Source organism: Rhinichthys klamathensis, unplaced genomic scaffold (assembly GCF_029890125.1).
Source record: "Rhinichthys klamathensis goyatoka isolate OS25496 unplaced genomic scaffold, OSU_Roscu_1.1 h1tg000073l_1, whole genome shotgun sequence".
Taxonomy (NCBI): Eukaryota; Metazoa; Chordata; class Actinopteri; order Cypriniformes; family Leuciscidae; genus Rhinichthys; species Rhinichthys klamathensis.
Genome location: NW_026606616.1, coordinates 102,384 through 129,740, shown reverse-complemented (window position 1 = coordinate 129,740; position 27,357 = coordinate 102,384). Strand labels below are relative to the sequence as shown.

General features: G+C 37.6%; 1 protein-coding gene and 1 long non-coding RNA gene across 2 annotated transcripts in view; one reads left to right on the top strand and one right to left on the bottom strand.

Annotated features, from left to right (window-relative positions):
- The window catches only part of LOC130085115 (fibrocystin-L-like), a 52,334-nt gene extending 25,316 nt beyond the window's left edge, over positions 1-27,018 (top strand). The window contains exons 21-60 of the mRNA XM_056250687.1: positions 55-1,030; positions 1,790-2,038; positions 3,036-3,189; positions 3,458-3,628; positions 4,712-4,868; positions 5,029-5,185; positions 5,277-5,486; positions 7,469-7,598; positions 7,945-8,186; positions 8,269-8,405; positions 8,528-9,557; positions 10,778-10,969; positions 12,729-12,880; positions 13,393-13,552; positions 13,684-13,864; positions 13,993-14,081; positions 14,185-14,339; positions 14,501-14,630; positions 14,755-14,873; positions 15,028-15,157; positions 16,679-16,852; positions 18,137-18,240; positions 18,317-18,440; positions 18,532-18,653; positions 18,912-19,002; positions 19,703-19,851; positions 20,000-20,122; positions 20,425-20,536; positions 20,643-20,759; positions 20,855-21,020; positions 21,442-21,674; positions 21,763-21,927; positions 22,057-22,214; positions 23,837-23,972; positions 24,061-24,402; positions 24,480-24,631; positions 25,633-25,779; positions 26,385-26,538; positions 26,646-26,842; positions 26,885-27,018. Of these exons, the coding sequence (XP_056106662.1) occupies positions 55-1,030; positions 1,790-2,038; positions 3,036-3,189; positions 3,458-3,628; positions 4,712-4,868; positions 5,029-5,185; positions 5,277-5,486; positions 7,469-7,598; positions 7,945-8,186; positions 8,269-8,405; positions 8,528-9,557; positions 10,778-10,969; positions 12,729-12,880; positions 13,393-13,552; positions 13,684-13,864; positions 13,993-14,081; positions 14,185-14,339; positions 14,501-14,630; positions 14,755-14,873; positions 15,028-15,157; positions 16,679-16,852; positions 18,137-18,240; positions 18,317-18,440; positions 18,532-18,653; positions 18,912-19,002; positions 19,703-19,851; positions 20,000-20,122; positions 20,425-20,536; positions 20,643-20,759; positions 20,855-21,020; positions 21,442-21,674; positions 21,763-21,927; positions 22,057-22,214; positions 23,837-23,972; positions 24,061-24,402; positions 24,480-24,631; positions 25,633-25,779; positions 26,385-26,538; positions 26,646-26,842; positions 26,885-26,896 (7,899 nt within the window). The 3' untranslated portion in view covers positions 26,897-27,018. The remainder of the gene's footprint in view (positions 1-54; positions 1,031-1,789; positions 2,039-3,035; positions 3,190-3,457; positions 3,629-4,711; positions 4,869-5,028; positions 5,186-5,276; positions 5,487-7,468; positions 7,599-7,944; positions 8,187-8,268; positions 8,406-8,527; positions 9,558-10,777; positions 10,970-12,728; positions 12,881-13,392; positions 13,553-13,683; positions 13,865-13,992; positions 14,082-14,184; positions 14,340-14,500; positions 14,631-14,754; positions 14,874-15,027; positions 15,158-16,678; positions 16,853-18,136; positions 18,241-18,316; positions 18,441-18,531; positions 18,654-18,911; positions 19,003-19,702; positions 19,852-19,999; positions 20,123-20,424; positions 20,537-20,642; positions 20,760-20,854; positions 21,021-21,441; positions 21,675-21,762; positions 21,928-22,056; positions 22,215-23,836; positions 23,973-24,060; positions 24,403-24,479; positions 24,632-25,632; positions 25,780-26,384; positions 26,539-26,645; positions 26,843-26,884) is intronic.
- LOC130085117 (uncharacterized) lies at positions 26,726-27,141 on the bottom strand. The gene is made up of 3 exons (XR_008807110.1): positions 27,051-27,141; positions 26,885-27,014; positions 26,726-26,842 (listed from the first exon to the last, which is right to left on the bottom strand). It is a non-coding gene; the product is annotated as an uncharacterized LOC130085117 (long non-coding RNA).
- Positions 27,142-27,357: the final 216 nt, after the last annotated feature.

The following is a 27,357-nucleotide window of genomic DNA, read 5'->3' as shown; positions in this document are numbered from 1 at the left end:
TGGGCAGCATAGCAAAAAGTGAAACAAAAGTCTTTATTTTTTTGCCAACCAAAGGTCAAAGTTGGAGATCGTCCATGCAACGTTATCAACAGCACCTCCACTGAGATTAACTGCCAACTCAGTCCTGACAGCGGAGCACCAGTGGGAATCCCTTTATCCGTAAGTGTCAGAATCAACAACCTTGGCACCGCCATCCTGTACATGCCGAAAGAGTACGACCGCAGATTTGTAGTTCTACCCGTGGTCGATTCTGTCTTTCCCTTGGTGGGCAGCACCACAGGCTACACACGACTCTTCATCTCTGGTTCTGGGTTCTCGAACGGCTTAGTTACGGTAGCAGACATTCCATGCAAAGTGGTTTTCATGAACTACACCCAAGTGGTGTGCGATACTTCACCATCTGCGGCTCGCAGGGGAAACGTCGCAGTTTACGTCAACTCCATCTCTTCCTCATGCAGTTTTGATTGCACGTTTGAATATTCTGACTCCATCGCACCAAACGTATCCACGGTGTTCCCTAACTCGGTTAGTGGAAACGCCACCACCGTTGAGGTCACTGGCAGTGGATTTGGGAACAACTCTGCTGATCTAATGGTATCTGCGGCCAACATCCTGCTGGAAGTCACAGAAGTAACTGATAACAACATCACGGTTTTAGTTGGTGCCCTTCCCGCTGGCGCGCACGTCCTACAGGTGGTGGTCATGAGAAAAGGTCTTGCCACTGGAGACGCCACCCTGACCAGCATAGCACAAGCCAGCGTCAACCCAACATCAGGCAGCATTGCTGGAGGAACTCCACTCTTGATCACAGGAAATGGCTTTGTGGCAGGAAATACAACCGTGAAGCTCGCTAACTCCCCCTGCAGGATTTTAGATGTGACTCCAGACACGGTGAGGTGCATGACACCTCCTCATGCAGAGGGACAGGTGCAGGTGAACATTAGGGTGTTTGATGTTGTGTATCCACCTCAACGTTTCAACTACTCTAGGGAACAAACTCCAAACATCACCTCTCTCAGTCCTATAACAGGTACGAACATGCATTACATTAAAAAAAATTATATAAATAGTGGCATTTACTATGGAGTGCTTCAGAGATGACATATTTTTGTTGGCCAACCCAAAAGTTAACATCACCCTTTTTCCCTTGACAGATAGGATTTTTCCATTGGCTTTTGAATTATTGCATAAAATAAGCTCAGTATCCAACAAAGGTTTGGATTCTTACATGTATTGTGATAAGACGCCCATGATAATCTTGATCATTTCACATATGAACAACTTTTATGAAATTTAAAGTCTAAATACTATCGCAGAGGTAAAAAGCTAAACATGGGCTATAAATGGTCGCATAACTTCAGCATCACCACCATTAAGCTTTTGAATTTTCTCATGGGTCTTTATTTTAAAAACATTTTCGATGAGTTTTCCTGTTCAGCGAGATGTTTAATGTCTCAGACAACCTCTGTAGTCCCATTTTGCTACTTGTTAACAACCACCTTTATCAAGACAAGTACAAGCTTTAAAAAAAATCACAAGGGGGTATTTACTGATGTATTTTATGTTTTAGAATAAAACATGAAAATATCTTCAGATTTTGTTAACCACAGACCTTATTTAAAGCCCATTAAAAAAAACATTGACTTCAGGATGATGGGACCAGAAGTGCTAAAAAACTTGTTTCCAGGTATTGGCCAACACAAATACGTCATCTCTGCAGCACTCTATTGAACTATTGAATATCACAACACTTCATAGTAATACTACAGACATAATCCCTTCCTCGCAGGTTCGGGTGGAACAGAGATCACCGTGTCTGGTTCTGGCTTTGGCACAGATGTAGCACTCGTCTCCTTCGAGATCGGCGGTGTGGCTTGTAGCGTGACATCCATCACAGATATGCAGTTGCTGTGCACTGTTGGAGAGCACGCAGGAGGAACTTTCCCAGTCATTTTTCACCATCAGGTCAAAGGTCATGCCTTGACCCAGTCTGTCTTCACCTATGAGCTGCTGCTGACAGGGGTCACACCGAATGAGGGTAATCAAAAACACTTTCTCTTGGGCAAAAGATTTGTCAATATGGACAGAATATAGCCAAAGTTTCAAACTGTGTGAAAAATTTCAGCAGACTTAGAAGGAAATTTGCCTAGTTACCTGAAAATTGCTTATTTTTAAGCAACACGTGTCATACAGAATATAGATATGAAGCCAAATCAACTCTTTAATAAAAACCTATTTTTTTTAAAGAAGTAATTATTCAGTAATTCAGCTTTTCATGGCAATTTTCACCTTCTCTGACCATTACAATTAAACATTATATGTAAATTCCCCTTGTTACTGTGTTAATGCATTTGTTGTGGGATCACAAAATCACAGATTTCTAATAAGGCATATACCATCATTTTCAAAAGTTTGGGGATGGTAAAAAAAACAAAAATTGTTTTTGAGAATGGCACCAAGGCTGCATTTATTTGACCAAAAATACAATAAAAAAAGTAAATATTGTAAAATATTATTAAAATTTAAAGTAACTATTTTCTATTTTAATATGTGTTAAAATGCATGTATTTATTCCTATAAAATATATTTTGATGATGTCAATCAAACTTAACACTACTTGGCCACATTTATCTATCACATTTATCTGTGAACATGTTGGTTGTGTGACATTGCCTCGTCATGGAAAAACAAAACATGAATTTTCAGATGAATATCAATTGTATTTGTCCAGTGAATTATTGGCTGCCAAGAGCATCAATCCAATCAATCAATATTCAAAAGATGATTAGAAGCAAAAACAGATTTTCAAAACACAAAACCAACTAAAAAAATATATATATATAATGGTAAAGGTAATATCATTGTTTGATTTTAGGAACACTTTTGTTATGTTTGATAAAAAATGTGGGTCCTGAAGCAAAACTAGATGGGAACCACTGTCACACAGTGCCTTTCCATACTTACTGTCATATTCACACAAGATTTCAGATTAATAAAATACTACAGGATACCTAATTTGCTCTGTCTCGCCGTAGGAAGTTACGCCGGAGGAGCTGTTGTTGCCATTCAAGGCTCTGGATTTGACCCAAACATCACACGAGTCCTTATCTGTAACAGAGAGTGTAACGTGCACCTGCAGAACTCCACATCTACCCATCTGAACTGCGAGGTCCCACCCAACAATGGCATGTATCAGTTTAAAAGCATTGCATGTGTGTCTAGAAGTGTTCAGTTAGCATAACAAAGCTTAATCCATCAAATTAAGTATGTCAATGAACTCCCAGTACAAAGATTTGCAAAACATGCCAGGAATGCATGGAACTGAAAGACGTCAGTCACTGAGAGACAATGACAAATGTGACAGCTCGGAAACAAGTCACAGATGAATAGAACTGAAATAAAGACTATCAGTCTGCCTGCTTGTATCTTAATGAATGCTTTTGTCTCTTGCAGGAAGTGAAGCAGAGCGGGCCTGCACAGTCATAGTGATGAATGGAGGTGACACCGTCAACCTCACGAACAGCTACACTTACAGATCCTCTCTGACCCCTGTTATCACCACCGTTTCACCACGCAGAGGGGGAACCGCTGGAGGCACCAGACTCACGATTACCGGCTCAGGTTTCAGGTGCAGAACAGACCAGAATTACATTGTGGCTGATTGTCCTCCAATCATGCTTGGAAACAGTGTTCATTGTTTACTTCGGCATTATTGTTTCTAAATATAACATTATGTGAAGTACAGCCAATAGCAGTGTTATTTTAGTATTATTTTATACTGTATACTATTATATTTTTAATCATATTTTGAATTGGCTTTTATTTGATATATTTTCAGTTTCATTTTTTACTTAGTTTAACTGTTTAGTATTTTTATTTATATATCTATATATATTACTATTTAGATTTATTTTTATTTTAGTTTTAGTTTTATTTATTTGCAGTTAGTAATTTAGTCCAGTTAGTAGTTAGTCCAGTTATCCAGTTAGTAATTTTAATGCTTCAACCTAAACTTATTTCAGTTAGTTGAAAAAAAGCAACATTTCTCATTTTTATTTAGTTTAAAAGGTTAGTTCACTCAGAATGAACTCAAATTAATCATCTTCTGAACTCAAATTAAGATATTTTTAATGAAATCTGAAATATTTCTGTCCCTCCAATAAAAGTCACCCAAAACTCTTGACGCTTCAAATCATTCATAAAGAGATCATAAAATAAATCCATAAGAAACGAGCAGTTTAATCCAAGTCTTCTTTTTTCGGTTATTATATTGTCGCTTTATTAGCGAACATACAAATTTGATGAATGGAAGCTCAAGCATGCTTGTTTGATATCCTTGAATTTTTTTAAGTTTTAATTGTAGTTAATGATAATAACCCTGGTCAATACAAGTCAATTTTTGTTATCTATGTAAAAAAATAAAATAAATAAAAAATAATTCACCCAAAACAAAAATTCACCTATCATTTATTCACCCTCATGTCATTCCAAACCTTTAACACAAAAAGGCGTTAAGCATAATATCAGAGCAGCTATTCACAAACATTCACTTTCATTGTTGACCAGGTGCTGTCAATTACAAAAGTAGACCATACAGTTTGTACACTATATCTCAAATCTACTAAAGCCTATTGAGGATGAAGAAATGATGACAGAATCATTTTTACATTCTCAATTTCACTGGCTTTTGTCTTCCCCATCTCACCTGTAGCTCAAATGTCAATGAAGTCACCGTCACAATCGCAGGGTCTGTCTGCGATGTCGAGTCAGCCAATGAATCGCAAATCATCTGTGTGACCAACTCTCAGCGCAGATCCCAAGAAACTCAAGTGCGAATCCAGCTGGGGAACAGAGGAATTGCCAGAATGGTAACGTCAAACATGACATAAATATATTTGACCTTCTTAAACAGCACAGTGACAAAATAAATACTTATTTATTCTCAATATATATATTATTAAATAATAACAATAATAATATATGTATCTGTAATATCAATAATATAATAATGTCTGTCCACTCTCTCAGAATAATGCTACCTTCTTCTACATTGATGTATGGTCATCTCCCTATACATGGGGTGGTCTCTCCCCACCTGAGGAGGGCATGTTTGCTGTAATTACTCCTGGCCAGACCATCCTTCTGGACATCAGCACTCCAGTTCTTAAGATGCTCCTTATCCAGGGTATGCTCATTTAGACAAATTCTGCCTTTATTAAACAAAGCCTTGGTACACTTACACTCACAGTTATGTTCATGTATTTTTTTCTATTTAGGTGGGCGACTGATTTTTGATGAGGCAGATATTGAGCTGCAGGCAGAGAATATTCTGATCACAGATGGTGGAGCGCTGCAGATCGGAACAGAGCAGGCCCCCTTCCAGCACAAGGCCATAATCACACTGCATGGACACCTGCGTTCCACAGAACTTCCTGTCTATGGCACCAAGACCCTGGCTGTCAGAGAAGGGGTGTTGGATCTGCATGGTATGCAAATAAACAACACTATTCGGTTCAAATGATTTTTTAGTGAATTCAATATAATTAAAATGTATATACAACTATTTGTTATATTAAACATTTCTAAAATAAATAAATACAAGAAATTGTGTATATATATATATATATATATATATATATATATATATATATATATGTGTGTGCATTTATTTATTTAATATACATTACTGTTCAAAAGTTTGAGTTCAGTAAGGTTATTTAAAAAAAAAATCAATACTGTATGTATTCAGCAAGTATGCATTAAATTGACCTAAATTGAGCTTAAATTGACATTTATAATGTTACAAAAGATTTGCATCACAAATAAAGGCTGTTCTTTTGAACTTCCTATTCATCAAAGAAAAATAAACCCCAAAGGGTAAAGTAAATATTTTTTTTTTGTTATTATTGACCTAGAGAGTCCAGATAATTGTACTGCAGTGGTGTTATTGAGGTTGATTGACAGTCGTGGTTCTCGAGGCAAAGTTGTTCGGAATGAGGAGATCTAACATATGATATAAATATTGTTTGAAGCTTTGGGTAATATACAATCATTTACACACTCATAAAATGCGATATCATCCCCCAGGGGCCAATTTCTATCAAATTTTTTACAGACCTTTAGGGCCATGAGTCAAACAGGCCTACCGAGTTTTGTTCCGATCGGCCTCCATTAACCTTGTCTAATAGATGCTCAAACTTCATTGGCATATTTAAAAAAAACATGGCTGCCATCAACCAATGTCCTCATAGACAATCATGACTCCTTGGACAAAGACACTGCATGCCAATTTTCGAGTCAATCGGACTAACGATTGGGTGGTTATAGCCATTTTCATGTTTTTTTACTGTTATAATGCCACCACTTGGCCAATCACCGCAAGTTTTTTCACGTAACCAAAGATTGAGTTACAGTCATTTTAGTAAAAGTGGCCCCTCCCACTTTAAACATTTTGGTGCCCCTTAGCGACAATGAATCGAAATTTAGACTTTTTTTTTTCTCGATAATTATTGATATTCAGACTCCAGAGAATATTTCTGCACTGATTTGGTTCCGATTGGGCCAAAAAAATAGGACTTGTTCGCAAAAGGTTTTCGTCAAAATTCTAAATTTCACAATTTATTTATGGCAGAAAGGATAACAGGCACTATATAAGGCACTTGAGTCTATGACAAACGGTCTAGGAGTTATGAGCAGTTTCGCATTTTTGATCACTGTAGCGCCCCCTATTGGAGAAATCGGGGTCACCCCTTGTTAGTCTCGGCCCAAATTGAGACCTACCATCTGGCCAAGTTTCAAGTCTCTAGGCCTTACGGTTTGTTCTGAACGATTAGTTTTATGGCGGAAGAATAATAATAAAAATCCTTAAAATTTTAAAATTACAATAGGGTTTCAGCAATTACAATAGGGTTTGAACCCCTAATAAGAAATGTTGCTTAAGCAACAAATCCTCTTTTTTTTTTTTTTGCCAACTCTATACATACATACATACATATACGTATGTATGTGTGTGTTTTGTAAAGTTTGAATATGCAGAAGTGAGAATGAAATTTGAGAGCCCGTTTTCCAGTGAACACACTAAAATATTCTTACGGATCCTAAACTTTTAAACGATAGAGTAACCATAAACATTAAACAGATGTACAGTACCTGAAACTATAATTTATTATTATTATTCTTTTTTTGACTTGACTTGACTTGATTGAAGTAACAGGAACATCAGAGGTTCGAGTACATCTGCATCTAAAGGTCACTAATTCAGAAACATAATACCTAGAAAATGAAGTAATCCTCACAAATATAGAGATGACCTACATAACATTCCTTGAAGGCTCAGTTAAGTCAGAAAGCCCCTTTGGTGGGCTTCACAGAAGTGCTAAATTTCCCTGATACAGACACCATAGTGCGTAATCACTTCCCTGGAGTGAGAGGTTTTGTTCAGGGCTTAACTACAGTCCTACTTCTCCAGGAATCCCTGTCCCTATGCCGTGGACTCGCCTTTCTCAGACTGCACGAAACGGCTCCAACACGCTGACACTGATGGATGCCGTCACCTGGAAGACTGGTGACGAAATTGCCATCGCTTCCACTGGGCATAGGTATTGATGCAGGGTGAAAAATTTCAGGTTGATTTAATTGCATCTACATAAGTGTAGGAACAAGGACCAAGGAAATGAAAAGTGCTGCAGTTGTTCTTTATAAAATGGTCCCAAATCAATTAATTTGATGTATAAACATTTTTGCATTTTTAGGTGATATCATTTGATTTGTTTTAGGGGTAAAAAACTAAATTATAAATTTACTGTTTAAATTCTTCTTGCTCAAATTGAATATGCTAAATGCTATAAAATATGCTAATAATGATGCTAAAAAATAAGTTGCTAATGCTAATTTAAATTAGTGCTAATGCTAATAATAAAACATATGTTTTGACTGAATTCACAGACACAGTCAGCGTGAGAACGAGTTGATGAGAATTGCCTCAGTTTCTGCTGACGGTAGGACCCTCACTCTGACCGAACCACTGAGATACACTCATCTGGGTGTGTCTGTCACACTGCCTGATGGGACAGTTTTTGAAGCGAGAGCAGAGGTGGGCCTTCTTACCAGAAATATCGTTGTCCGTGGATCCAACAACGTGGAGTGGAACGATCAGATTGCAGCTTGCCCTGATGGATTCAACACAGGTTTGGATGTTATTTCCTCAGCTGTGGATGGAAAGACAAACAGCTAAAAGTCATCAAATTATATGAATGCTTTTGCTTACAGGGGAATTTGCCACCCAGACTTGTTTCCAGGGTAGGTTTGGAGAAGAGGTAGGAAGTGACCAGTTTGGTGGCTGCATCATGTTCCACGCACCACAACCAAACCAAAATCTGGCAATTGGCAGAATTGAATATGTCGAGGTAAATGTTGATTTACTGTTATTAAAAAAAAAACATTTGTTTCAAAACTCTTGGAGACCTTTAAGAATAAATATTTTCCTTGAAATTTAATTGTGGCATTATGTATGACATTCTTCCTTCAGCTCTTCAATGTTGGACAGGCGTTCCGTCTGGGACGCTACCCAATCCACTGGCATCTACTGGGTGATGTTAAGTTTAAGTCATACGTGCGTGGATGTGGCATTCACCAGTCCTACAACCGTGCCATCACCATCCACAACACCCACAACCTGCTGGTGGAACGTAATGTCATCTACAATATCATGGGTGGAGCCTTCTTTATTGAGGATGGCATTGAGACCGGCAACATTCTACAGTACAACCTGGCGATATTTGTAAAACAGAGCACCAGTCTGCTAAATGATGATGTAACTCCAGCTGCATACTGGGTCACCAACCCTAATAACATCATTAGGCACAATGCTGCGGCTGGTGGGACACATTTCGGCTTCTGGTACCGCATGCACGATAATCCAGATGGCCCTTCGTATGATGCCAACATCTGTCAGAAGAGAGTTCCACTAGGAGAGTTTTTCAACAATACGGTGCATTCACAGGGCTGGTTTGGCTTGTGGATCTTCCAAGAGTTTTTCCCAATGCGTACTGGCAGCTGCAGCTCCTCTACACCAGCGCCAGCGGTCTTCCGCCGCTTCACTTCCTGGAACAATGAGAAAGGTGCCGAGTGGGTGAACGTAGGAGCGGTTCAGTTCAGCGAGTTCCTAATGGTCAATAATGAGAAGGCAGGAGTGGAGGCCAAGAGGATCATCCAGCCGTATGTCAGCGGATGGGGACTGAATGGAGGAGCGGCCGTGGTCAACAGCACTGTGGTGGGTCATGTGGATGAGCTGGGGCTGGGGAGCGACTACTGCACCGCTCGTGGCGTTGTCCTGCCCCTGGATGATGGTATGAGCGTCATCAACACCAAGTTTGTGAACTTTGATCGTCCATCGTGTGCTGCTGTCGGAGTGGCAGAAATAGTTGGAACCTGCATGTTCCGCTGTGGAGGCTGGAGCGCGAGGTTCAGTGGGATCCAGTTTCATCAGTCGCCCAACAAGGCCTGGTTCAGATGGGAGCATGAGGTGGCACTAGTAGATACTGATGGGTCCCTGACAGGTATAGAAACATTAGATATTACAATATATAGAATCATGATAACTTGAAAAAAAAAACCTTTTATCTGTGTAACAATATCTTAACACTAGAAGTGCCAGAATTCCATAACTACTAGAACTGCCACAAGCGGTCATTTTGACCGTTAGATTGCAATCTCTATATCTTTAATGATAAATACCCAATTGAGAGATGAATGCATTTATTGTATTAGGATATCTTTTAAAAACAAAACAACACCAAACTGTAAATTTAAAAAAGTTTAATTATACATTTATAAATAATAATATCAGTAGCCCGTAATTATCGCATATTCAACAGATAGCACTATTTCCATATCCATTCAACATAACTCAGAACAGGATAATAACTAAAAGTATCTTATTTAGATATTCTTTTGACAGCGAGAGAGACAATGTCACGGTTTATGAATTCGCTGTCTCCTTTCTCGTCTTGTTGTGTGTGTGTGTGTGTGTGTGTGTGTGTGTGCGTGCGTGCGTGCGTGGTCGCTGATCATAGCAGCTGATCAGCACGCCCGCTCTGATCAACGCACCAGCTGCAACTGATCAGCATTCGACCCTTTTTAGTGTTAGGCCTACTGTTGTCGCCTAGTCTTTGTCAGATCGTTGTGGATTTTTCCTGCGTGTTTGTTCCCTGCCTGTTTTCCGTGTGTTATCCTGCGTTCAGCACTCCATTCTACACGCAGCGTCCCTGTGCTTAAGGGCTTCATACCGGACATTTACACACCTTAACTCTCCCAGCATCTGACCAGCTCTCAATAAACATATCTTTCATTTTGCAATTGAATCTTCTGATTATTTCTTAATAGACAAGGTCAACCGCGACGAGAAATGTAACAAAAGAATACCGCGAAATTCAGTGCGGTCAATATGACCGTCTATGGCCGAAATAGGTCAATATGATCATTTGTTTTTTTCCCTTATGTGTAATTTATATTAAAAACATTTTAAATGAAAATACAGACACTTTTAGGAAAAGTCAGGTACCAGCAGGATTTTATTTATTTTTTCAACAAAGTTATTGCAGATATAAAATTCAAAACGGTCAAAATGACCGCCGTGGCCGTTCTAGTGTTAATGGATACATAGCTTTATTGGCATTATAAAACTGAAACTTTACATTGAAAAAGCATTAGTACTGTTGCGTTAAAACCCCCCAAAACAAAAATAATGAATATATAAATATTTTATATTTCTGAAAAGGGAACATTAGTTACAAGGTGGTACCAAGGAATAACCTGCTCGACCCGAGACACTGCTTTCCGGGAACAGAGTGGAGTGTTGGCGTCCCTGCTGCAGTGTGTGACAACACTATTAACTTCCACCGCATGGTCGTCTTCAATCCCTCACCAGCTTCACTTCAAGCTAAGGATGTGATTCTGACCAACTCATATGGTACGAGAAAATAATGTGGGTGATTGAGCCATGAAAAAAAAAGTTGTATGCTATGCATATGTTAGACATGTTTCAATACAATTGACTCTTTCTGTATGTACTTTTTTGGTTTCCAGAATGTTCTGGGAACAGTAGTTGAAAAATCTTAGGGGCCATATGTAATATACTGACTGTAATGCATTGACCTTGTGTGGCTATATATTAATACATATACAATACTTATAAATGAAGACAAATAATATTCACAAAGTTTTATCCTTTAATGTGTACATATATTGCATATACATGTTCCCATTTAAATGTTAATGTATGTTCACATACACATATATACACACACACACACACACACACACACACACACACACACACACACACACACACACACACACACACACACATTCACGGAATGAGTTACAACAGATGTCTAGTTCCCAGCATGCTTTGCTTCTGACTATTGAAGGAGAGCAAATGTTAAAATCCAAGGGGATAATTCACCAGCCGGAAACTGAAGCTTTGCTTGGGGGCCGCCATTGTAGCAGAACTTCACCTGCTGTTAGCATTCCATTGACTCCCATTCATTTTGGCGTCACTTTGACAGCGAATAACTTTACATCTGAGGTGTCCAAAGACTCCATTTGTCCATTATTTATTTCTAAAGAAACACGACAATGTATAAAAGGCTCCATTACTTTGTATCTTACGTTATGGCCCCGTAGAAGCCGTTTTTGTAAAAATAGGCTAACGATTGCGTCATAACCACGGGACTCTCTGTCGCACAGTAGAGAAATTACCGTATAGACAGAAGGAGAAGCTCGTAGGCAATCTTTTACTGTCTATGAGGCAATCGGGTGGACATGGAGGCATAAAGTCAAGGGAGAAGCCCATAGATAGAGAATCCATAAAAGCAGTCCTAATGGGCTTCAATTTTCTCCGTTGAAATCTATGGGGTCGCTGTGTCCATTTCTTTTACTGTCTATGGTTAAAATGGTTAAAAGTGTTATTTGACGTGTTTTGCTCAATATTAATATAGGGGGAGATCTGTTACTATTTAATGTTCTATTATTTTGGAATTTAAAAAGGTTTTCTGGTATGTCTGAGTTTTTGGGGTTACCATTGTACTGAAGAGTAGAGCCTGTGGTTCAGTTGACGATTGGCCGAATACCAGGAAGACTGTAATTACTATATTTTAAAAGTTATGGCTGTGTGCTCCTCAGCACAGTGATAGTCTCTTGACTATCTTTAGTACATGCAGGTGTGCTTGTGCTTTTGTTAACTAGCTTGAAAATATGGAACATTTTTAATGTAAATAATTATAAAATATAAGAAATAAATTCCATTATTCTTTTCTCTATATATGTGTGTTATAATGCATGAGTAAATATATATGCAATATATAACACATGCAGTACCATATCTGATCACATACATCTATGTATTATGAAGTGTATTACTGAATATAAAATTACATACATTATTATATATTAGTAAATATATTGTCACATATTTTTCAATATATGAAAAGCGGCAATTCCTTATGTATTATTCAATATATTGTAATATGTTAACACAATATATTATTCTGTATATTTTCAAATATACTGTTATATCATTTAATATATTGATCATTCATATATTGGTAAATATATTTTATTTTCGTAAGGGAGCATTCTGTATTTGCTGGGTTGAAGTGAGCTGTGATGATTAGAAAGCATCTTTGTTGGCACAACAACTCATGTCTTACTCTCATACCTCTCTTTAGGAACATGCTTGCTTCCTTTCCTTAAAAAACTTGTGACCCACACATTTGGCTGGATGGCAATGCTGCCCACCGGCCAAACCTATAACTGGAACTTTGATGGTGCTTCCCAAATCACTAACATCTCATACAATGGAATGGTCTACGGTTTTCAGGTAAAGTGTTCACACTACACGTTACTAAATAATTCAATATGCTTTCAAATGAAACAATTTTGTTAACATTTACTCACCCTTATATTGTTGCAAACCCATTTATTGTTATTTATAGTATCTGTGGAACTGATCATTAATAATTAGTATGTGAAACTCCATAAGGGTAAAAAAAGAAAAGTAAAAAAGAAACCCAGAACGTTTATTTCGACTTACATCAGGGGTTTAACTATTTGCTCTCCAGGAGCCCTAATTATGATATAAAGCATTGTTATTTTTTGTAATATTTATATCTACATTTCTAGTACCCACTACTATTCATTCATTCAATTCAGATTTTTGTAAATAATTTTTCACAATCAATTAATTTTACATAAATTTTAAGATGTTTTTTTTTTTTTTTGTGGCTTTTAGCATCACAACCCTTGGCCAATAAAACTATGCTTTTAATTATGTTCCATCCAATTAAGGTTGTTATTTAGCAAGTCATTTTTTTCTCTCTTTCTCCATGACAGCGAGAAAATTATATAATCATGAATCACAACCTGACTCAGACACCTGACCACTTCCGCATTATAGATGACAGGAATGGTTCCTCCCAGCCCCTGAACCACACTGCAAATGTAAATGGAGACTGGTACTTTAACGAGTCATCCAGAAGCCTCTATTACATGGGTAAAACTACTTGTCCTTTCACCCAAGACATATATGCTATCTTTGTATTTAAAGAGGACACATACAGTATCATACTTAGGGCTGTTCAGTACTATGCAAAAAAATTAAGATTTTGAGTTTTGTGACTACAGTGTCTGGAAGAGACCGTGTGACTAGCCGGAGGAGGAGGAACAGTGTGGACCGCTCAGCTGTAGACAGATCGTTGAACTTCAGAGTGTATCAGTGTTACTATCCCCGCTGTATTCAACCTATCCCTCCTGTAATCAATCCAGCCAACACAACTGCCCACAGACCTGCAAACTTCATCTATGTGTATGTTAACACACACACGCTAAGCACTTTTTTTCATATAATGATAATAATAATAATAATACCTATTATTATTATTTTGATCTTTTGAATCGATTGACCTTTTCTAATAAAACATATGTTGGGTTTAGTCTCTGGTCAAATACATCGTTCTGGCGGTCAAGCTCAGAGAACAACTTCAATGTGCCACAAGAAGGCTCTGATGTGATAATTCCAGCTGGTAAGCATCTCTAATGTGACAAATCCCAAGCAAAGACAAAGAAAAAGCTATTTATCAATATGGTATGTTATTTCATTAAAAAATGTCCCATCATTTCTTGAAGGCATTTGGATGGTTGTGGATGTTGTAGTCCCCTCCCTGAACAAGCTGAAAATAGTTGGAGTTCTGGAGATTCCAGACACAAACAATGGCACCTCCACCAGCAATGTTTCTCAATATAATAACATTGTTCTGAATGCCACATACATCTCCATTCAAGTAAGCACATAACTACATTCAAATGGCATCGTACTACTATAGACACCTTAGGATTATTACACAAAATCAGAACCAGACTCTTTCTGTGTGCAAATTTCACATACTTCTGTCCATTCTAAAGACACTAACTCTATCTGTACATGTTCACTTGACTCAATCAGGGTGGACGTCTGATTGCTGGGTGGCCTGATGAACCCTTCAGAGGTCAGCTGCAGATCATACTGAGAGGAAGCCATTCCACACCAGACTGGCTGTTACCCTCTGGACCAAACCAAGGGTCCAAAGTTCTAGGTAAATCAACAGGAATAAAAATAAAGAAATCTCCTTATTGATTGTATATGCATCAGAGACGTTCCTCTCAATCGTTTGCCAACTTAAAAAAGAAGTTGATTTGAGTGGAAACATTGTCTTCCAGGTGTGTTTGGATCTCTTGACCTTTATGGGATGCCACACAACGTGTATCACACTAAGCTGGCTAACACATCCCAGGCAGGAAACAGCACTCTCTCTCTACAGGAATCTGTGGACTGGAAGGTCAGAAGCTTTATAAAAATAAAAATAAAAACAGAGAAGTTAAGATAATTATTTAACCTCCTTGTGTTATTTGGTGATGCCATTTAGATTTCATGCATTAGTACTCTGAACCATTATTCTCTTTGTTTGAATAAAACACTTTTATTTCCTCCAGGTTGGGGAGAAGATCCTGCTCTCCACCACCAGCTATGACCCTTGGCAGACAGAAATCCGCACCATAACTGCTATCTCAGATTATGGGCGCACACTTACTCTGGACCAGCCTTTATCATTCACACACATCGGTTAGTCCCCTAGATTATAGATAATGCCATTATAGCAATAATAGGCATTATGCTGTATCGATAAGCTGTTGAAAATAGGTACACAGATAAACAGTCATGTGAAAAAGAAAGTACACCCTTTTGAATCCTGTGTTGGTATGAGGTTGACTGTTATGATATGACTGTTACTTCCCGCTGGTATGAGTGTTTGTGCTGATATGCTGTGTTTGGTTTTCGCCAAACGTGGCTCTTTGCATTATGGCCAAACATCTCCACTTTGGTCTCATCTGTCCAAAGGACATTGTTTCAGAATTCTTGAGGTTTGTTCAGATGCAACTTTGCAAAACCTAAGCCGTGTTGCCATGTTGCTTTCTCCTGGCAACCCTTCCTAACAAGCCATACTTGTTCAGTCTTTTTCTAATTGTACTGTACTTAACTTTAACATTTACATTTATTCATTTAGCTGAGTAAGCTGACGCTTTTATCCAAAGCGACTTACAATTGCTATATATGTCAGAGGTCACACGCCTCTGGAGCAACTAGAGGTTAAGTGTCTTGCTCAGGGACACATTGGTGTCTCACAGTGGATTCGAACCCGGGTCTCTCACACCAAAGGCATGTGTCTTATCCACTGCGCCATCACCTAAAGAGTCTGAGATATAGCTTCTATAGATTTTTTGCAGTTTTTTTGAGCAATGCAGTCTGACCTTGGGGTGAATTTTCTGGGACATCCACTCCTTGTAAAATTGACATCTGTCCACTTGTGAATAATCTTCCTCAATGTAGATTAGAATGATGGACTTCAAATTGTTTGGAAATGGCCTTGTAACCCTTTCTAGATTGATGGGCAGCAATAATTGCTTTTCTAAGATCATTGCTGATGTCTTTCCTCCTTGGCATTGTGTTAAATCACACCTGAATGCTCCAGACCAGCAAACTGCCAAAACGTCTGCTTTTATAGAGTTGGTCACACTTTCTGATGGCATTTGATTAGCAGCTGCTGAGTCCTGACTGTTACTTACACTCTTAATTCCTATGGAAGCTGTAAGGGTGTACTTAGTTTGTCACACATGACTTCTCCATTTTGGCCTAGTTTTTGTTAAATAAATAATGACACAGTGTAATATGTCATGTGTTGTTGTTGATCTGAGGTTGTATTTACCTAATTTTAAGAACTGCCACGGGCCAGATGATTTTTATTGTGTCCTGATATGTAAAACCATATAATTCAAAAGGGTGTACTTTTTTTTCACATGACTGTATATTTATTTTGTACTATTTTATTAACGGTAGTGTCATTTATTCCTAAGATGGCAAAGCTGAATTTTAAGCAACAATTACTCCAGTCTTCATTCTAATATGCTAATTTGGTGCTCAAGAAACAAATCTTGGTGTTAAAAACAATTTTTTAACACTAAGAAATACACTAAACACATTTTTTGGGGGGGAAACCATGATACATTTTCACTTTTTTTGATTTAAAAAAAAAAAAATAAAAATTACAATTAATTAAATTAATATTAAATGTATTTGGTCATATAGGGGAGAGCTACAGTGTGCCAGGTACTTCAAGAAGTTATCAGCTTGCAGGCAATGTGGCTTTACTGACCAGGAACATCAAGATCATTGGTCAGGAGTATCCAGAAATGTACACACAGTCTTATGGAGCCAGAGTGCTGGTGGGAAGCTTCTCCAGTGGAGGGATTGATTACAGAGGTATAATCAATGAACTTGACATGAACTTTTTTGCTCACCAACCACTATGGCTAGTGGTTTTCCAAAGTTACTAGCCAGTCAGCATTTTCACTGGCCACAATTTTGGCATGTTTTTTATGTTATCTCATAATTTGGCAGCAGGTATATTAGGCTGCTGTCACTGTAAGACCTGACTCACGGATCCATTATACTGTTACACTTGCGTTTTCTTTCTCAACTGTTTACATTCTTGAAAACATAACTGACTGTGTTTACGTGAATACTCGCCTAGACCGGCATTGTGACATTATTTTGTGTCTATTTGACTGTTTAAGCGCAATAAGCAGTGAAAAATATATATTTTTTTATTGTTCCTGCTGTATCTGTAGCCAATATGCCCACTGCTCAACCTTCAAATACTTGGGTAGCATTTGCCTTAGCAGTGCAGCGCACTTCAGAAAACCTCCACCTTCCCCAGCTCCACATGTATAGATCTCCAACGGGTAATTCATGTACGCTATATTGTACAGCAGCTGCATGTCTTACTTGCTCACAGCAGCGTGTTGTGTATGTACTGGCAGTAGCAAGTCCCGTAATAACCTACAGCAGCAGCAGCAATAAAAGCAGCTGCATAGCAGATCTATTCCGCCAAGACCAAACATACAACATTGACATACACATTACCATGCCTGAGAGTTGCCATGACAGAAATATATATATATTAGGGCTGTCAAACGATTAATCGCGATTAATCGCATCCAAAATAAAAGTTTGTGTTTACATAATATATGTGTGTGTACTGTGTATAATTATTTTTAATACATAAATACCCACACATGCATGTGTATTTAAGAAATATTTGCATGTATATACTGTATATAGACTGAATGTAGCCTATATATAATGTATCTTTTATATAAATATAAACATTTTATATATAAATAACATATTTTTCTTAAATATATACATGTGTGCATTTATATACAAAATAATTATACACAGTACACACACATATATATTTAGTAAACACAAACTTTTATTTTGGATGCGATTAATCGTGATTAATCGTTTGACAGCCCTAATATATATATATGTGTGTGTGTGTGTGTGTGTGTGTATATTAATCATGGATATGGTTTAATTACCTAGAAGATGAGATAAAGCAGAAAAATAGTAATGTTTTATAGTTTTGATAAAAATAATCTTGCAAGCAGTCAAATTCAAAGAACTTCATGTCAAAATGATATTTTTGTATTTGTGTAAGTAATGAAAACTCACTAAAGCTAATGATAATTTGCCTCACAGGAAAAGCCCAGATCAGAAATGTTCAGTTCTACCACACCGGGCAGGAAGGATGGAACGACCCGTCAGACCCACGTTACTCTCTGGTGTTTTATGACCTGGGAGGGGTGAGAGAAAGTCTTGATGCAGTACATGATTATCACACGTATTCCTTTCAACTACTTACTGTCACAATATTTTTAGGTGGTTGGTGAGTCTTACGTCAAGGGATGTGCTTTTCATGACGGCTTTGCTCCTGCTATTGGTGTTTTCGGAACTGATGGACTGAGTATTGATGACAACGTGATCCATCACACCGTTGGAGAAGGTGCAGATTCAACGGCTATTAAATACTATTAAACCAAATATGATATGATTTAGCACTTTTCTATTCTGCACTTTTTATTCCAATTTCCCAGGAATGAGAGTCTGGGGTGACAGTAATGCCATCAGGAGGAACTTAGTTACCCTGACACTGTGGCCTGGATCGTACAACGGCAGAGCGGAGGAATTTAACTTTGAATGGAATGCAGCCATTGAGGTAACCCTTAAAGAAACATACTGTGATCAGATGCTAGTTCCATGGTACTGTTCTACATGGTCCAGAATGATTACCATATTCATTTACCTTGGTATCTTGATGGCACTCCACAGTGCAAGAATGCTATGGTACATGTTCAATAAACATGATATAACCATGGTACATGTAAAAAAATAAAATAAAATAAAAACCATGGTATTACTGCCTGAATAGATTAGTACTAGATAAAGAACTGATATATTAGTGTTGATGTTGTAGGTGAGTGAGGCAACCAATGCAATTCTTCAAGGGAATATTGTTGCTGGCTATGAACGAGTGGGATTCCGAATTGATGGTGAACCATGCCCAGGTATAGAAGCCAATAATTATTTTCAAAAATAAAACAAGAACATTTTTTTAATAAATAAAAACAAATTGGTGGTTTTAATGGGAACACTTTACAATAAGGTTTCATTAGTTAACATTAGTTAATGTATTAACTAACATGAACTAACAATGAACAAAACTTTTGTGACAGTATTTATTAATCTTTGTTAATGTTAGTTAATAAAAAATACAGTCATTCATTGTTTGTTCATGTGAGTTCACAGTGCATTAACTAATGTTAACAAACACAACTTTTGATTTTAATAATGTATTAGTAAATGTTGAAATGAACATTAATTTAGATTAATAAATGCTGTACAATTATTGTTCATTCTTAATTAATGTTAAATAAAGTAGTTAACTAATGTTAACTTATTAAACCTTATTGTAAAGTGTTACCGTTTTGATTGATACAAGTGAATTTAGGCATCACAACATTATAATGTACAATTAGGAAAATGAATACCAATTTTGTTTTACGTTGTTACTAAATTATTATTTTTTAATATTAACTTTATATGAGTGTTAAGTGAGTGATTGATGAGTATGTACAAATACTGATAAATAATTTAAAAACCTCCAATTTAGGCTGATAACTGATATAGTATTGATACACTGTGCATCCCTAATATTTATATAAATATTTACTTATTTATTTGATGTTTCCAACAATATGTCAAAAGGATCTCCAAATTCAGTGGCTCAATGGAGTCAGAATGAGGCACATGGCGGTCTGTACGGACTCTACATGAATAAAGATGGACTTGCTGGTTGCTCTCAAATCCAGGGCTTCACTGTCTGGAGGAGCTTTGATTTTGGCATTTATGTTCAAGTAGGATAAATGATCTGCAAACTTCCTACTATAATTACAGTAACTGCAAAGCCAAGTGTTTTATTGGTCAGATAAATTGTTAATTTAGTTATACAAATGCATTGTGCTGGTCTGGTGAGCATTCATGTTTTCCTCTCCTCACTTCCAGGTATCGATGAACGTGTTAGTTTCTAACGTGAGCCTCATTGATAATGGAATGAGTATCATGTCTCTCATCTACAGTCCTCCCTCACTCAGCCACAAATACTCTGACAAAATAGTCCGTGTACAGGTGAGGATGCACTATTATGTCTCTTCGGTCAAAACTAAAGGCCAATTTACACTGCACCGACAGACAGCAACCGACACTTTGTAGGGTCAATGAGAGCATCTGTCAGCTCTCATTTTCGCAGATTGAACATGTTGAATCCGCATTTGTCGGGTTTTGGAATGTCTGTGAAGTTACATACTGTAATTTGGTGACTGTCACTGTTGGTCGGCATCTGTTGGTGCAGTGTGAATTGGCCTTAAGAAAATAAAGCATTCTTATTCTGTTCATTTTTTTATTACATTTTTCAAAAATCATCTCTACAGGGTGCCCTGATTGTGGGCAGCAGCCCTAACTTCAACTGTTTTGACAGTCTGTCCACAACTATGACCTATGTTATGCTCAGCAAAAGCCACAGGGCCCCTCGCCCCCCCAATGGTACAATACATATTAAAGAATCATCTATGCACTAGTGAATACATTCGTTTGATGTAACTGATCCATTTTCCGTGCTGATTCTAACTGCATTTTCTGTGTGCAACAGGTGGAAGGTCTGGAATTTCCTGGCCAACATTTGAATCTTACCACAATACTGCACCACAAAAGCCTCACGCTGGACTGATGAGCTACAATGCCATAGCTGGTCTAATGACTGTCTCTGGTGAGTCACATTGCTTCAAAATGTCCCTCTTCAATTTAAAACTTTCATAATACAAAAAAAGAGCATCTATTTACACTGTCTGTTTCTATTTCCAGACACAACTTTTGTTGGGTTCAAGAGTGTGTGCTCAAAGGAGACAAATTACATGTTCATGACCAACCCGGGAAATGAGGATCTACAACATTCAATCAGTGTTGAGAGGATAGCCAAGATAAACTGCACAGAGGACGCTCTGGCATACATTCATCGGCCTGATCTGGGGTAATTCAAAAGCTTAGTCAATGTCAATTCACAAAGTTAATTAAGGATGTGCGACAGTCCACTAAATTGTATTAAACATTCTACATCTGAAACAGAAAACGAAATAATTTAATTTTAACTGAACGAGGGGAGTGCCCTCTGGTGGACAACCAGGGCACTCCAGCTGGTGATCGTGACAGATATTCACATGCAGACTTTTTTGAATATCTGGAGTTGTTACACTAGTCGGTTTAAACATTTCTACATTAATGAAGTTAGTTGTGGTGCGCATCTCTACTGTTAATAAACTATTACTCCCGAAAAAATAATTATGAAACATTATAAGGAAGACAACAATGAAAATGTGTGATTGAGAGAACAATGTTGGGATGACCAAAAAATATGAAGTGACTGATTGATTTTTTCCACTCTTATATCTCAGCAAGGTGAACCCATCAGACTGTGTGGACATGGACTGTGATGCTAAGAAGAAGACGATGTTGAAGGATCTGGATGGCAGTTTCCTGGGTGCAGTAGGAGCAGTGGTGCCCCAGTCCGAGTACGAGTGGAACGGGGATCCCCGACACGGACTGGGCGATTACCGCATCCCCAAAGTCATGCTCACCTCTCTCAACGGCAGCCGGATACCTGTGAATCAAATCGCTCCTTACAAAGGTACAGTACATTTACAGTGATCTAAGAGAGAGAACTTAAAATGATGGAGCTGCTTTTAACGTATGACGTGGCTGTTTTACCTGTGCAGGAGTGATCAGAGACACCTGTACGTACATGAACACCTGGCAGAGCTACAAGTGCTTTGGGCTCAACTATAGGATGCTGGTCATCGAAAGTTTGGACGCAGACACAGAGACCAGGCGTCTCTCACCTGTAGCCATCCTGGGGGACAAATATGTGGATTTGGTGAATGGTATGACTCTTACCTCCCCCTGTAACACCTACTATTTTATGCATAATATTGTTTAGGATTTTATATAAGCAGAAAAGGTTTCATTGTGTATCGTTGAATTTTAATCTTACTGTGAATATCTTGTTCCAGGCCCACAAGACCACGGCTGGTGCGCCGGCTACACGTGTCAGAAGCGAGTATCTCTCTTCCACGCCATTGTGGCCACCAATAAATCCTTTGACATCTTTTTCACCAGCACAACACCACAGAAGCTGAGACTTATGTTACTGAATGCTGGACCTACAGAGGTTAGTAAGATGGATTATACTGACAATAGACAATACTGACCTATAAGCATCTACAGGTGATACAAAATCTAGAACAATAAAAGGCATATTACGAGAAAACAATTTTTAATCAGTTTTATTCTGCCTTATTATTTTATTTCTATTTTGTTTTCTAATTTATTATAAGATTTTTTTAAATAGCTTAATTGTTTTTCTGAATTGTGCAGATCGTTGTATCTTTTTAATATTAAAAATGAATGAATTGATGAATCAATATCAAACAATTAATTGATTAAATTGTGAAACAAATTTATGAATATATATATATATATATAAATGTATACCTAATATAATATTTATATAATTGATGATGATAATAATAATAATAATGTATTAATTTATTAACAAATATAATGTAAAATAATATAGTAATTAAAAAAATTCTATAGTTTATTAATTTATTTGTTACTAAATTATTTTACATATTTGTTAATATTTGATTTAAAAGCTACAAAAGTTGACACAATTCAGGAAAATTAATAAGCTAGCTGTGTATAAATAAATAAATAAACTGCATTATGACCAAAATATATCCTAATCTGCATCAAAATAAATAGGAATGCAAACCTGCAATTTTATATATATATATATATACTATAAATAAACTAAACAATATTCACCTTTCAAAATCAGCCAAATGACAAAGAAAACAAAGACAAATAAACTATACAATATTCACATAACAAAATCAACCAAAACAAAACACAATTGTACATAAACTTTAAATACCGGGAAAAACAGCGGTCAAATACACAATCAGCTCCTAATAAGTCTAAACACAATAAAACACAACACATAAAACACAATACACATTTAATACACCTAGATTCATACACCATTAAAATATGCAAGTTGCATTTAGACATTTCATTTAGTTATACATTTTTTTATAAAATATAAAAACACATAAACCATTCAAATTACCTCCAAAATGTTTCCTATTTTAAGGCAGCGTCCGCGATGTCAAGTTTGTTACTACAACACACAAAACATACATGCTCAAGAACAAACAATGCACAGTTTATTGCACATAATAAATCAAACGACCTACCCGGGTATCATCAGTGAAATGAACAGGGGAAAAAGAGAATGATACGAGATGTACAAGGTTCGCCACGATGCCAGATTTGTTGCTACAACAAAACAAACAAAACATACATGCTCAAGAACAAACAATACTCTGCTTATTGCACATAATTCAAATGACCTACCCGGGTATCATCAGCAACATGAACAGGAAGGAAGCGGACGATATAAGATGTACACTCCTTGTGCAGCAGCTCTCCACGCTCACACTACTACCACGGCAAACAACCATGTACGTGTCTCACACTCACAGCATCACGCTGTGCACTCTTTAGCCGATTTGTGCGTAAATGATGGGGGACGCATTTTGTCATGACATCACCCAAAAAATACACCAAACACAATACAAACCCACTACACACACACACATATATATATATATATATATATATATATATATGTATATTTATATATGTATAATTTTTGTTTTAACTTAAGTTATTATGAGATAATATTACAGTAGAACCTTAACTACAGTAATATTCTGTTGTTCTCAGGCTGTCAGGGTTGCTGTATTTTACTCAAACCCTCAGCGGCTGGATGTGTACGTTAACAATACTTTGGTTGGTCCAACAAATGCTGAGTGGAATGCTGGCAAAACTGACTACATTCTGCGTGAGCCAACTTATACAGGTAGAGTACAGCACAATAATGCATGTTAATGCAGGCCAGCAGACCATTTTTCACAATTCTTACTTTGATTCCTCTCTGTGCTCCTCAGGGCAATACGTTCCCAGTTTCAACTCCAGTCACGGCTCCAACTTTTTTGACCAGGACTACAAAATGCTGAACATACTTCTTCGAGGCTCAGAGCCGGTCCAAATCCGCACCTCCCCGGTTTTGTTCCTGGCCTTCAACCTCCCAGCCATGACTGAGGCGGAGTTCTTCAAGACAAAACTGATCAACAATCTAGCTTTACTTCTGAAAATACCGGCGAACAAGATTCGAATTACCAACATCGTCCGTGAGGGTACTAATGCGAGAAGGAGGCGCTCGACAGGACTGACGGTGCAGGTGGAGATCAGGGAGCCCCCTGTTCAGACATCCACCAACAGCACCACTGGTGAGAGCAAGAATAAAATGACAAATACAATGTTTAGATCACAATACAATGTCTTAATATTTATAAACCATCTGCAGAAGACCAACAGTTTGTGGCCCTGAAGAACATTGCTGACGATCTGGGCCGCGCTGCTGTCTCCGGCAATCTGAGTCAGTCCATCGGCTTCAATGTGTCATCCCTGGGCATCATCCCTCCTCCACCCTCTTCCAGTGACCCCACCTGGAATGATGTAAGATGCTAATCAGATCACATGACCAAACTCTCTAACATTTTAAAATGTTATGATGATGTCAAGCAGCATTTGGGAATTTTAATTGAAACACATACGACAAAGTTGATATTTAAAGAAATATTATGGGTTCAATACAAGTTAAACTCAATCAACCAAGCAACAATCTGGGTTACAGTGAGGCACTTACAATGGAAGTGAATGGGGCCAATCCATGAACATTAAAATAGTCACCTTCACGAGTGAGCGTTTTTGGGTCTAAACATGGACCCAAAGCAAACAACAAATTGAATCATGCCATTGAACCAATCACAAAAGCAAACAACAAATTGTGCTAATATACACTGTATGGCATGCTGTAATCATGATCCTAACATTTATCTCTATACCAAAATGCCAGATTCATCTTTTATGAATTGTTAAAATATTGGTGTCAGGAATGGCATGAGCCCAGAGACTTTGGTGTATACTGTTACATCAAGACTTATACATCAGACAGTATTATCTCAAGACGTGAACAGTATGAGTGTTAAAATGATTTTAGTGTGAAAAAAAAACTTTTTAACCTTATCTCTGTGAAATTATTTCTAATTTTACAACTTTGTCACCATGACAACACCATAACTCTTAAAACTACTGTAATTATTATGCTTTAAACAGCTCTACAACTCAAATAATACACAAGAATACATACTATAAGTGCTTTTATAAAATTAAAAGCTTTACATTTCTGTTTTTAAATTCTTCAAAAAACTGGCCTCATTCACTTCCATTGCAAGTGCCTCACCGTAACCTCCATTTTTGCTTTTTTAAAGAAAATGAGGGACGAAATTAATTTTTGTTGTAATCAACACTGTCACAAATGCTGTTCATTGAGCTTAACCCCGACTAAACCCCAAAATATCTTTGAATTTGTATCAGAATAAGAACCAATATGATGCTCTACAGTAAAGCACACAACATGCTTTTCCTTATTTGAGCTGTAACGGTCTCTCTCTCAGGTGGCCACTCAGGAGGTGACCCGTGAAGACCAGCAGGTGGAGACGGTCAAGACGGTATCATCCCTGATGGTGGCGATACAGCCAGTGGCCGGATCGTCCCCCGGACCCCTCAGCGTGCAGCCCAGCATCATGGCTCTGGACGCAGCGGTGAGATTTCATTAAGAATATCTGATGCAAGTTTTCAGGTAGTTTTCAGCTGTGCGTAAGGAGCACAGTTTTAGACGTAAGTGGCATAAAGTTGCCTTTATTCTTTCTGTGTTAAACTGACGCGTGTCATTTGTTCAGATATTGCAGTGCTCGTAAATGTAATGAAAATATGATTAGACCTTTTAAATACTCTTACTCATTTGATTTATTCGTGATCATTGTTAGTCGTCTCTAATGATAAGTTTTTTTTGTGCGTTTGTTGTCATAGGGTTATATGTTTAAAATGCATCAAGTGTTTCTTTCTCCACTCATGTTTTAATATTCATTTGTCTGTATAATGTGTGTTGTAGGTCTGTATTTTATTACTTGTCTGCCCTCTTCCCACCCTCTACACTCCCACTTTTCCACAGCTTTATACACCCATTTCTTTAGTTTTTTTTAGATGTTAGGTGTGAACGACCAGTGCTAACACAAGGGGGTTTTATGACCCTTTAATTAAGAACTTATGAATGACTGGTGTAACCCTACCTAGGTGATTGATTACTAGGAAACGACACCTGGTATCGAATAAGCAGAGCATCTTTTTTGTGTGTGTCTGTTTCCAGGGTGACTGTGTGTCCGTGGGTGTGACGACTCTGACCATCTCAGCTGTGCTCAAAGATGCTAACGGGAATCCAACAGAGGGGCTTTACGGAAACACCACCATCCTGTTCAGTGGCTGCTGGGCCAATTACACTGACTTAGCCATCTTCACAAGTGGTGGGTCGTCTCTATTAGCCTATATGATTTTGATTTTTTGGAGGCCAATGTCACTTGTTATTTTAAGCATTTACGATAATTTCTCTCTCTGTACCTCTTTTCTAAAGGTGATAACTTGAAGTTGGCCTTTACTCTAAATGAATGGAAAGCTCAGTCCAGATCTTTTACGCTCAGATCACCTACAACCCCGTCTTCTATAGTTGTCACTACGGACGATGATTTCCCCAGCATCTTTGACTCCAGTCCAGCTATCTCGTCACCATCTGTGTATCTGCTCATGTTGTTGAGTGGTTTACTCCTCCTGCTCAGGGGACTCTAGAACCAATGAAGAAGTGCACTTTTATACAGGGGACTCTAGAACCAATGAAGAAGTGCACTCGTATACATATAATATATATAACCTCACCTTCAAATGATTTGCCTTTTTCTATATACTTCTGTTGTTTTCACATATGACCATGATCTGTAAGCTACAACTATTATTCTGAGACTGTAGAACAACAACAAAAAACAACTGTTACTTTTAACAAAAGTTTTTATTTGCTTTAAATCTATTCATATTACTTTACTTTGGAAATTATACATTTATATGCTTTCTTATATGCTCAATAAAATCAAGTTCTATCTTACTTCTGTTGTCTTTTTTTCTACATTAAATTCTTGAACATATAAACGCCAAACATTTCCATTGGCATGAAATCAAAGTTGTGATCTTTTCTTCCTTCTGTCATAAATTAAACGTGTGAAATGAATGTTGGGTGGGACTTGATATTGTCCATCGGGAAACAATTGGATCTCATATGGTCTCATGTGAATGAC